This window comes from Rana temporaria, chromosome 3, assembly GCF_905171775.1.
Source record: "Rana temporaria chromosome 3, aRanTem1.1, whole genome shotgun sequence".
Lineage (NCBI taxonomy): Eukaryota > Metazoa > Chordata > Amphibia > Anura > Ranidae > Rana > Rana temporaria.
In genome coordinates this window covers 102,326,317-102,339,379 of record NC_053491.1, presented here as the reverse complement: position 1 = coordinate 102,339,379, position 13,063 = coordinate 102,326,317, and the positions used below count along the sequence as shown (strand labels likewise).

The following is a 13,063-nucleotide window of genomic DNA, read 5'->3' as shown; positions in this document are numbered from 1 at the left end:
GCCCTCCCAGAGTTAAGCAACCGCCTTGTAGACGTATTTCGTCTATAGGGCGGTTGCTAACTGGTTAAACTCTGGAACTGTTATAAATCTTCTTTAGCCATGGTCTCAGTAATCCCCCTTGTTGTCTCATTTTTGGGGGACCTCAGACTGCCTACTGCCTTTACTGACCCCGACTCCTTTAGGTGGTGGTGCTCTCAAGGCCTCACTGCTCCTAGAGGACTTTCATCATGAGGGTGGATTAATTTCCTTCCCACAGCTACGAACCCTGAGGGACATCCCAGATAGAGAATTTTATTCTTGAGAATTTTGATTCTTGCAAATATGTCACTTTTTTCTAACTCATTATGCTCACTCGCATACCTTGTTTGACTCTTTATGCAGAACTGCCCCTAGGCAGAAGGGATTGATATCGGTTCTTTATAAATCTATAGTTGCTGGAAAGGTAGAATCCAAGCTAATTGGCAAAATCTACGTAAATGTACTATTTCCTTCACTATCAGGGAAACGGCGGTTAAGTTATTCACTAGGTGGTACTACACTCCCCTGCGTTTGCAAGAGATGTTTCTGCAATCTTCACTTTGTTTTCGGGGTTGTGCCACCTTGGGCTCATTTTTGAATGAATGAAAAACTTATAAAGCGCGGCGCATGCGAACTGAATCGCTTCTGGGCGCTAGTTGTTCTTGTCTCATGACATCAAAAGAGCAGAGTTTTGATCCGTCTTCTGAAAGTCAGGTGGTTTTCCTCCAACCGAATGCTGGTTGGTAAAGCGTTCCATAGTCTAGGACCCTGAAAAGCAAACCTTCTTTCTCCTTTGGACTTGTATTTGGTTTTTGGTACCCTGACCAGATTTTGGTCGGTGGATCGCAGAACGCGATTCGAATTGTGAGGTTCTATCTTGTCGCAAAGATATTGCGGAGCCTTCCCATGGATGCACTTATGTGTCAGGCAGAGTGCTTTAAATGCAATTCTGTCTTTTACTGGCAGCCAGTGAAGGGTTCTCAACGAAGGTGAGATTGATTCCCATTTTTTTTTCCCAGTCACCAGTCTGGCGGCCGTATTCTGAACGACTTGCAGACGGGAGATTTGGTACTTTGGGAGTCCGAGGTACAGGGCGTTAGCATAGTCCAGTCTGGAATTCACGATTGTTCCCACCACGACTGCTACATCTTCTTTGGGGATAAAGGGAATAAGTCTGCGTAGTAGGCGCAACAGATGGTGAGATCCGCTGACTACTGACCCTATTTGTGCGTCCATTGTCATGAAGGTGTCGAAGATGACCCAGAGACTTTTGACTTTGGAGCTAGGGGTGATGATTTGGCCCAGAATGGGCGGGGGTGTCCAGGTTGTTGCCAGTTGACTCTTTCGGCTGGCGTGAAACATAAGGAGTTCTGTTTTTGAACTGTTGAGTTTAAGATAACTCTTAGTCATCCAGTTTTCTATCAAAGAGAGACATTTCTCTAAACTGAGATGATATATATTGCATATATTTTGGGAGTGTGAGAAAGTCTTGCCTGTTTGGAAGGAGGCCTTCGACCTTATAGATAAACTGACAGGTAGTCGCATTGCTCTGACACATAGACACTGCTTACTGTTTGAGACGATTTCTGATACCCCTAAACCCATGAGGCAACTGTTGCACACCATTTGTATTGCCGTGCTCTGGGCTATTGCCCTGAACTGGAAGTCACCAAGGGTTCCATTTGCTCCGGTCCTTACTAGGATCGATCAAATAATGTTGTCTGAACACATTTTTCATAAGCTTCACGACACCACCCCCATCTGTGCTCCTAAGTGGAACCCATATTGGCTGTTGCGTTTCCAAGAATGACCTGACATTGTTGTTCATTTTAGATGTGACTTTATTCTATATCCTTCTTTTCTTTTTTTTCTTCCCTTTTTGGTTCTTTTGTTTCTTTGTTTGGTTTGTTGAGATAGATTGGTTTGCACCTGTATATTTGTCTCTATGAACGGTGTTCTGGTAACAATGACATTTGTGGACCTAATATATTTGGTAGACCCATAAGTACTCGTCATCTGATTGCTGTCTGTAACTTCTTTTGGATTATCCATATGCCTTATTGTGAATGGTATGATATGTATTGTTGTATTGCTCTGCAAACCTCTGACCTTTTTGTTTTGCTTCAATAAAGCTCTTTTCAGTAAAAAAAATAAATAAAAAAAATTGCAATCAAAGGTTAAAGGGTCACTAAAGGAAAACATTTTTTTAGCTGAAATGACTGTTTACAGGACATAGAGACATAATAGTTAACTGATTCCTTTTAAAAATGATTAAAAATAGATAAAAAAAACAATCATATAATGTGCCTGCAGTGTAGTTTCGTTTTTGCTGTTGTTTGCTGGTTCTCTGATGTACAGAGAGCCACTAGAGGGCAGTCAGCCAATAGAGAGCAGTGATACTTTGTCTAAAACTCCTCAGCACCAATCCAGTTTCGTTTTACACACAGCTCCTTGATTAGTGACCACCGTGAGAAATCTCCCAGTACTGTGGTTATCAGGAAAAAGGCAACCAGGAAGTGTCCAGAACAGAGAGAATTTACAGCAACATCAAAGCAAAAACGAACAATGAGGTCATGAAACCAGGACTGCAGTAAGGTAAAGGAAGCTATTTAGCTAAAAAAAAAAATTCCTTTAGTGACCCTTTAATTTCCCACATTTGTGGCTTTTTAAATCACAATTCGTGTCTGTGTTTAACCACTTCCCTACAGCCTCATTGTGAAATGACGGCGGCAGGGACCCCTTCTCGATCCGGGTGGACGTCATATGACGTCCTGCGTTCCCGGCGATCTAGGGCGCGCGCGCCCGTGACCCGGCGCGGGTTCCCGGCGGCCGCGATTGCCGCCGGGTGCCCGCGATTGTCTGTAATCACGGCAGGAGTGTGGGTCTGTGTGTGTGTGTAAACACACAGATCCACCTCCTGTCAGCGGTGAGGAGACCAATGTGTGTTCCCAGTACAGAGGAACACACATCGGTCTCCTCCCCTTGAGAGTCCCCTCCCCCCTACAGTTATAACACATCTTAGGACACATATTAACCCCTTCCTTGCCCCCTAGTGGTTAACCCCTTCCCTGCCGTCACATTTACACAGTAATCAATGCATATTTATAGCATTAATCGCTGTATAAATGTGAATGGTCCCAAAAACGTGTCAAAAGTGTCCGATGTGTTCGCCGCAATGTCACGGTGACAGTAAAAAAATCGCAAATCGCCGCCAATACTAGTAAAAAAATTTATAAAATAAAAATGCCATAAATCTATCACCTATTTTGTAGACGCTATAACTTTTGCGCAAACCAATCAATATGATTATTGCGATTTTTTTTTTTTTTTTTTTTTTTTTTTTTTTTTTTACCAAAAATATGTAGAATACGTATTGGCCTAAACTGAGGGAAAAAAATGTTTTTTTAAAAAAAATTGTGATATTTATTAAATATTAAAGTTTTTTTTTTTTAAATTGTCGCTCTTTTGATTATAGCACAAAAAATAAAAACCGCAGAGATGATCAAATACCACCAAAAGAAAGCTCTATTTGTGGGAACAAAATGATAAAAAAATTGTTTGGATACAGTGTAGCACGACCGCGCAATTGTCATTCAAAATGCGACAGTGCTGAAAGCTGAAAATTGGCTTGGGCAGGAAGGTGCGTAAGTGCCCGGTATGGAAGCGGTTAAATATCAATGAGTTTATTAGCTCTCGCATGGATGCACTAAGCAGGCTAGACACTGAGCCATGAGGGGGTAGAAAAGAACAGTCAAAAGACCTGCTTAACAAGGTAAAGAAACTTTACAAAGATGTAAAAGAATATAAAAAGATATCCAAAGCCTTGAATATGCTAGTCGGTACTGTTTAATCACGTATTAGGAAGTGGAAAATTTGGGGCTCTTTTGATACCAAGGTCAGGTAGACAAAGAAAGATTGCAGTCACTACTGGCGGAAGAATTGCTCAAGATACAAAGAAAAACCCACAGGTAACTGCAGGAGAAATACAGGCTGCTCTCCAAAAAGACGGTGTGGTTGTTTTTAAGGAGCACAATTCAACGATACTTGAACAAAGAATAGCTGCCATAAGGAAGACTTTACTGTGCTAATGCCACAAAAAAGCCAATGAGGCATGTCCTGGTGTTGTTGGGAATATTGTAACCAGGTTTTTTTTTTGTGGAACTTGTACAGTAAAGGCTTCTTTCTGGCATTCATTTCTCTACATCCCTTTTTCGATATCTGAAGTGTGGTTTGCATACATGTGCTTTGCATTGCATGGCCTCTGTAGATTTTTTTCCGTCTGTCGGGGGTCAGCAACCCATAGATTGTGGCCAGGTTGCTGGTAGATCGCGGTCTGGGCTTGCTGACCCGACATACCAGAACATCAAGCAGAATGCAGTGCAGAGGGACTACTTGTAAATTTGAAGCTTGTAGTAGAGCCACATAAGCCAATGCTTCCTCTGTAGTACTGGCTCCTGTCCCATGCAGAGTTTTATATCCTATGGCATAGGTCTTCAAACTACGGCCCTCCAGTTGTTCAGGAACTACAATTCCCATCATGCCTAGTCATATCTGTGAATGTCAGAGTTTTACAATGCCTCATTGGATGTGTAGTTCCGCAACAGCTGGAGGGCCGTAGTTTGAGGATCCCTGTCCTACGGGTTTGGTGCACCTTCTGAAAGCACAACAAAACTCCTGAATGCAGGAGTTTTGGTGTGCTTTCAGAAAGTGCATAATCTAATAGAAGTCTATGGCAAAGCACAGCTAACCCAGGAAAGTCGCAGATGCACAGAGCTGTACCCACAGTGCAGGTACACATCACAGCAGGAGCTATACCCCCTGAAATGTGGGTGGGTGTTGCACCCATTCAAGTGAATGAGGCCACTTGTAAGTGCCCTACAACCTTGTGCAGTAAACAAGGAGTTAAAGCGGGCAGTGTTGTGTTGCTTTCTCACGACCTGCTTTAACCCCTTGGACCCCGTAGAAGCCTGCAGTTGTGGGGGGCTTTTAGAGTGGCCCCATTTACTGCAATGGTTCTGGATTGGCAGGCGGTAGCACCCATCAAAAGCAACAGGGGGCTTAATTCCCGCTGTGTCATGTACACACATTTGGCTGCGGCCTCAGCAGCTAAAGTAGGTAGGGATTGGGGATGGTAAAACCACGTCTCGACCACAGGGTTTTACCACCCCCCCCCCCCTTTCCCAACTTTGTGTTGTGAATGAGCCCTACAGGGACAGCTGCCAAATGCAACTAAGGGCTCATTCACAAGTGCAGCAGGTACTGTTGCTCCTCTGAAAAGTGATCTGAGTGTGTTTGACAGGTAGTGAGGAGGCAATATGTCACCTCCTCACCAACTGATTTAAACCCATGATTGCTGTGCATTGCATGTGATTGCTACATGATAGTACGGCTATTGGAGCTTTAAATCGGTTGTAAGGAGACTACACTGGGCTCGGTGATCTTGACATCTCCCATCATGTTCAGGTAGACCTCCACTTCCTTTACGGTTGCCTACCCCTGGTTGATGTTATTAGATTGTGTATACTAGTTCCTGCCAATGACTTATGGGACATACTTTTACTATAGAAGGTGCTACAATGTAGGTATACTAACTTGCTTTTCTTTCTGCTTTGCAGATGACTTCCAAAGAGGCATTTTTCTCTAGTTTGAGGAACAGCTAGCATTTGAATTATGAATGTGACAACTATTTGTATATCATCATGGCAAATCCACAGTATGTACTGCTGTATTTATTCAAAACCTGATTTTAAATCTTGGTTTTACAAATGATTAATTTAAAAAGAACGAGACACATGGAGGTAATTAATTTAATATTTACATGACGGCACATTTGGTATATTCATTATTGCACAGTGGTTAGCGTCTTCCGTCACTCCTCTGTCCATTTTCCGGTCAGTAGTTTATATGTTCTTTTTGTGCTTGTGTCTTAATACTACAGTTTCCTCCCACACTCCAGGGTCTTATGTTGAAATGTCTCGATTAGGGCCAGTTCACACCACATGCAGTCCAGTGCGTTTTTTTTTCTGCATCAAAAACGCATGAAAAGTAGGTTATATGGTTTTCAATAGCATAGGTCACACCAGTGCTTGCAGTTCCAGTGTGTTCCAGTTTCAAAAACAACATGCTGCATTTTTCCTGCACTGGACTGTACTGGAACCCTTTAAAACACACTGGAACACTTCTTTAAGGTTAAATGGATTGTAAAGCTTTGTGTTTTTTCACCTTAATGCATGCTATGCATTAAGGTAAAAAAACACCTTGCATTCTCTGGACCTCTCAGCCCCCCCCCGTTTTACTTACCTAAGCCACAAAACTCTGTGGGCTCGTTTCCGCGATGGCTTCCCCCAGCTTGAGGCGGCTCATCATTGGAGATTAATAGCAGCGCAGCCATTTGCTCCCGCTGCTGTCCATCAAATCAGTGACGCAGGGGCAGGGCCGAGTGATACAGTCGGCGACTATAGCATGGGAGCGCGCCCGCAAGCTAACCCCCTTGGGGGAGCGCTTCCCAAGAAGGGTTAGCTCTTGCGGGGAGGAGCCGAGACAGCCTCCGAGGGACCCCAGAAGACCAGGATCACGGCCACTCTGTGCAAAGCGAACTGCACAGTGGAGGCAAGTATGACATGTTTTAAAAAAAATATATAGCTTTACAAGCCTGTTAAGAAAATATGGGGGGGGGGTGCACTGGACTGCATTAAAAACACACCAAAAACGCACTGGAAAGCATTAAAAACGTGCTTACAGGAAAGCATCTGGAATACATCTGGACTGCGTTTCTCTGGTGTGAACTGGCCCATAAAGCTGAACTGCACCCTTGACTTCAGCCTTGACCCCAGGCCACTGCTTGCATCAGGGATGAGGGTATTTGAGAGGAATACTGATGCAGGAGGGTACTGTGATGTTTTCCGGAAGCTATGTAAAGCACCCCCCCCCCCCCCAGCCATGATCTTCCTGAATTGCACAGACCCAATGATTAGGTTACTGGTTTTAAAATAAGGTATTTCATAAAAAAACTGTTTTATTAAAGTAACCAAAAATAAATAAAAAATGTGATCAACATGTTGATTGGGATGGGAAAGACAGGTAGGGAAAAATATTAGCAGAATGAGCTTCAGCTTTTTTTTTCTAATTTTACTCAGGTAGTGTCAGCATTGAAGGGAATCCGTCACAATGCGAGCAAACCACTACATTTTTATAGATGGATATTTTGCCTCGCTTCTCTGTGACTGGGTAATAACCTGATAGAGGCTCTTGCCCTATGCTGCTTTATTCAGAATGAAATAAAGTTTTTGGCTGGAAATGGGCTTTTATACTTTCATCGATTGCCTCTGGGGGAAGGAAGTGCATCGATGTCCTTATTACTCTGCCAACTGTGGGAGTCTGAAGCCTGCTAAGTGCTATTAAATGAGTGTATGTATGAAAAATTGTTAAAAAAAAAAAAGGAATTGAATATTAAAGTGATTGTAAAGGTTTGTGTTTTTTTATAACCAAACATGTCATACTTGCCTCCACTGTGCAGCTAGTTTTTCACAGAGCAGCCCCAAACCTCGTCTTCTGGTGCCCCCCGGCAGCTCTCGCGGCTCCTCCCCACATCAGATAACCCCTCTAGGAGAGGCGCTCTCCCAGGGGTTTAGCTTGCGGACGCACTCCTGAGTCCAGCATTTGCACGAATGCCAGACTCCGCCCCAATCCCCTGGTGCTTGCGTCATTGGATTTGATTGACAGAAGCAGGAGCCAATGGCTGCACTGCTATCAATCTATCCAATCAAGAGTCGGGACCCAGTAGAGAGAGGACAAGCGTGTCTCGGCCGACAATTTGGGACTCGGGTAAGTAAAACGGGGGGGCTGGGGGGCCGTTCACAGCCTGGTGTTTTTTCACCTTAATGCATAGGATGCAATAAGGTGAAAAAACACGAGTTTACAACCCCTTTAAGCTGGTGTCTTTCCCCTTAAAAAAAAACAAAACACTAAAGTCATTTGATCCTTATGTTTAATTTACTCTGTAGGTCAAGTTGGCTGAAGCCATGCTGTGGGAAGAGGGCTACGGTGTGGCACGTGTTTCTGCTGAGTGTGGGAGTGAACAGCTTTTTGGTGGCCTGCGTCATTCTTGTGGTGGTCCTAATGACAGTGGAACTGCTGATAGACACCAAGCTGCTTCAGTGTGAGTTCCAACTCAAAATGTATTCCCTCCCTGTAATCCTGCTTTTTTTTTTTTTTTTTTAATGTATAATAATGCTTCTGATAGTAAAGGGCAAGTTTAGAGGTTCTGTATATTGTTTCTGTATTATGATCAGGATTAAAATATGATTGTAAGGCTGTTTTTGACAAGTACAGTACATACAATATGTACAGTATATGCACAGTTTTATATGGTTATTTTCAGACAGAAGCTGTTGCTCTAGACCAGCCTTTTTCAACCGGGAAGCCTTCAGGTTTCTTCAGGGGTGTCTTGGGAAAATGCTTAAACTGTATACAAGCCAGCAGGTAAATGAAGCCTGCATTTTAGTTAAACAAAGACACGTTTTCATTGTGCACCATTACAACCTTCTAAACACTGACATCCTAACAGCCAATGAGCGGTTGATAAGGAGGTCCCTGCACAGCATACTTGGTTGCCCGTCCCCTGCCCCTTTCCATCATCACTGGGGTCACATTAGCAGAGTGAGGGAGAGAAATGGAGGGAGAAGAGAAACACTAGAATAGTAATTGGTACCTGTGTATGCTTTGGGAGAATAAAACACCTCTGGGGTGTGCTATGTATGTGGATGTTGGTGCTTTGTTTAGTTTTAACATTTTATAATGTGTGTAACGGAATGACCTGTGACAAACAGAGACTTTGGATGAGGGGTACTCCTGTGCCATCGTCACTAATAACTAATAACTCTAGGGTCACCCTGTGTCCCTTTTGGGCATAGGGTGACTGAGAAATATTAATTAGAAAATACATGAGATGGGACATTACTGATGGTTCATATTGCAGGATCTTGAGATATTGCAAGTTGTTGGTTAATGTTGACCCAACCGGTCAATAGTGAGTCTGCTTCTGAAAGACCTCTCATTGTGTGATGCTGCTTTGTGTGAATTCTATTAATATAAGATGTGGAATGGAACTTGTCAAGCTGTATGCGGAGACAGAACGTCTGTCTAAGATGTGCAATGTGACTTCTCAGGTGTAGTAATTGGGTCATGTTAAAAATGTCAGCCCGGCGCCGAAATGTCTGGATACTGATGTAATTAGCCCATCTGAAGGTGTATTGAAGCCCCAGTGTGTGATGAGGGGGATGGAGAGTCTCTTTGTTCCTTTAATGCTTGAACTGTATAAAACCCTGAGAGTGTACCATTAAAGATGTATTTTCATTTGAAACCAGAACCCAGAGCTGTGTGTCTCGGTTATTCTGGGAAATGGGATGGATCGGGTCCTGTTGGTTGGAGTGTCAGACAAGCTGTCGTGGTTGATGGATGGGATATCGTAAATGGTGGTGACCGTTACAATGTGTGTCAAAGTTGTGCATAACTTTCAAGGGTGCCTTGTAGAGCTGCACGATTAATCGTAAGAAAATCGCGATCTCGGTTCACCCCCCCCCCCCCCTGCGCGATCTCCCCACCTTGCTCCACCCCACACTCCTGCACAGTAATGTTAGTGAGAAGGGGGCAAGCGGACATCTTGTTACACCCAACAGAGTTTTACATTTCGGTTATTTTCAACACAGAACTGGGCTTATGTGCTTAAATACAGTATATGTAAATTTGACGGACTGTTTACATGTTAAATTTTAAAAGCAATGGGAGTGGGGATATCGCAACCACAACTTCACCTGCAATCCAGTTTCAAATTGAAGTGGACGACAACCACCTTGAAATACCTAGGCCCCCCCAATCCCTCATACATTCTCCCTGTTATACGACCTTAACTTCCCACCCCCACTGAGGACTATTTGGACGCTACTTAACCAGTGACACACGGGCCTGCACTCCTGGATAGGTCGATTGTAACATCCTGAAAATGACGATACTCCCAAAGTTTCTGTACCTCATGCAAGCATTGCCTATCCATATCCCGGCTTCTTACTTTAAACAGGTTCAAACTGCGTTCACAGAATTCATATGGGCCAAGAAGAGACCGCGACTGTCGCATAAATTACTAGTCCTACCTAAACGACACTGGGGGCTAGCACTACCGGATATACGCACCTACCACCAGGCTGTGCACCTGGTGAGGCTTATCGATTGGTGTCCTCATCGAGGGACCAAACTTTGGACACAGCTGGAGCAAAATCGGAGCACGACCCACCCCTCAACAGAGCCCCCTGGTGTTGCATGTCCCTGTCGGCAGACGTTAAGCATCAGCCGCTGATTGGCAACACAACACGAGTGTGCACTCGACTCATTTCCCAAGCTTCCATATTCACCCCTAACTCGCCTTTATATCCCATACTGGGGAACCCCGGGTTTACTCCGGGAATGCAGGATGCGACCTTTCGGGGGCTGAGCGAGGCGGACCTACACCAGGCCTCCCACTTAAGTACTGCGGGACGCTGGTACACCATTGCAGAACTCTCTGACCACACAGGCCCGTTCCGCCTAGACTTCTTGAGGTCCCGTCAGCTGGGTCACTTCCTCCACTCTTTGAAACCCCCCATCGCCAAAGATCAACCTCTCACAACACTGGAGGATTTCTGCGATACCTCAGGACCTATAACGCACACGCTCTCACTTACCTACAGTCTCTTAATCACACCACAGGCAGACTTTGTCCCTCCGTGATTACTTAAATGGGAAAGAGAACTAAATTGCCATTTCAACGAGACCAAACGACAGCGCATACTTACATTCACACACAAGTCCTCGATCTGTGCCAAGACCCAGGAGACTAATTACAAACTGTTATCGAGGTGGTACAGGACCCCGGCTCTCCTACACACATTTTTTCCGGCAACGTCTGATCTGTGGTGGCGTTGCCGAGCGGACAGGGGAACACTAGTCCACGTATTCTAGTCTTGTCCCGGCCTGAGCCGCTTTTGGCGAGTGGTGCGGGAGGTGGACCAGAGGTTTACGGACCGCACTATACCAGACGATTCTGCTTTCTTTCTCCTGCACGTGTCCAACGTCCCAGAGAAGAAGTACAAAAAGTCTGTGATCAGACACCTGCTAGATGCGGCCTGCATTCCGCTTCATTGGAAAGCCACTCTTCTACCGACCATTGCTTCTTGGATTGCAAGGGTGGAAGAGATAAAACGCATGGAGGACCTCGTCCTCACAGAACAGACAGGAAACGTTCACTAACACGTGGCAGCCTTGGAATGTCTTCATCTTTCAATCTTTGAAAGAACCCGCCGCTGAGGTGTGAATTGTGCTCTTCTGCAGATGCCACTTCGATTTCCCTAAGGGGCAGTGCAGGCCCTATATACCAATGACCCAGGTGAATCCCACCGACATCCCATTCGCATTAGACGGAGCCCCCCCCCCCCCCCCCTCGCAACCTCTCTACTCTCTGACTGCCTCTTTAATTTCCTTACGCTACTCCCACTCTTTTCTTCTATTTTTGATATTCCTCACCCCCATGTTGGGGGGTCTTCTTTGTCAAATAAAAAATGATGGGATCGGGCACATGGACCCTGACACCTAATACAGATACTGATCGGCAGGTTGGCTCCCTCCTTTGTGTGGGAGTTCTCCATGCCTGACTGTCAAGTTTTTTATTGTACTCTGAGCTGTAAAATACAATTAGTCTGTAATATGCACTGTTATATGCCATGTTGGGCCATGTCGGCCTTGTCCCTGTTTATATATATATATATATATATATAAAAAAAAAAAAATTTTTAAAAGCAGCTGCAGCAAACCTTGCATGCTTGCTAATGTGACAGAACACCTCTGATTTTCACATTTGGTTAAATGTGACAATCGGAGCTGTTCTTTCACATTAGCAAGCATGTAAGGTCAGCAGGTTTGCTGCGGCTTTTAAAATGTAACATGTAAACAGTCTGGGCTAGATTCAGAAAGCCTGCCGTAAGTTTTTGCGGGCGTATCTCAGATACGCTACGCCGCAGTAACTTAGTGAGGCTGGGGATGGATTCACAAAGAACCTGCACCCTAAGTTACGGTGGCGTAGCGCACATGTGCCGGCGTAAGCGCGCCAAATTCTGAAGAGGTGGGCGTGTTTTATGGAAATAAAACATGACCCCACGTAAATGATGTTTCTCACGAACGGCGCATGCACACGTCGCAAATAGTCAATGCTTTCGACGTGGACGTAATTTACACAAAGCCCTATTCGCGAACGACTTACGCAAACAAAATAAACTACGCAAAATTCAACGCTGGCCCGACGTCCATACTTAACATTGGCTATGCCTCATATAGCAGGAGCAACGTTACGCCGTAAAAAGCCTTACGAAAACGACGTAAAAAAATTCGGCGGGCGCACGTACGTTTCTGAATCGGCGTATCTAGCTCATTTGCATATTATACGCTGAAATCGACGGAAGCGCCACCTAGCGGCCAGCGTAAATATGCAACTAAGATACGACGGAGTAAGAGACTTACGCCAGTCGGATCTTAGCCTAATTTCAGCGTATCTTGCTTTCTGAATACAGAAAGAAGTTACGCCGGCGCAGCTTTGAATTTACGCGGCGTATCAATAGATACGCCGGCGTAAATTCCTGCTGAATCTAGCCCACTGTATTTAAGCACATGAGCTCTGTTTTTGTGTTGAAAATAACTTTAAATACATTTTTGAGAATCGTGATCTTCATTTTATGCAAAAGAATCGCGATTCTCATTTTCCCAGAATCGTGCAGCCCTGTGGGCGGGCGTAGTGTATCGTATTTACGATACGCCGCCGAAACTTAGAGAGGCAAGTTCTGTATTCACAAAGCACTTGCGTCCTAAGTTACGGCAGCGTAGCGTAAATGTGCCGGCGTAAGCGCGCCTAATTAAAATTGTGAAGAGGTGGGCGTGTTTTATGTAAATAAAGCATGACCCCCACGTAAATGACGTTTTAAACAAACGGCGCATGCGTCGGATAGAATGCCTAAGATACGTCGAA

General features: G+C 44.6%; 1 protein-coding gene across 3 annotated transcripts in view; it reads left to right on the top strand.

Moving 5' to 3' along the window:
- Window positions 1-13,063, top strand: part of TMEM266 (transmembrane protein 266) — a 75,412-nt gene that overhangs the window by 17,197 nt on the left and 45,152 nt on the right. For all 3 annotated transcript variants that reach the window (XM_040343123.1, XM_040343121.1, XM_040343122.1), the window contains exons 3-4: window positions 5,634-5,731; window positions 8,022-8,176. In XM_040343123.1, the coding sequence (XP_040199057.1) occupies window positions 5,718-5,731; window positions 8,022-8,176 (169 nt within the window). In that variant the 5' untranslated portion in view covers window positions 5,634-5,717. The remainder of the gene's footprint in view (window positions 1-5,633; window positions 5,732-8,021; window positions 8,177-13,063) is intronic.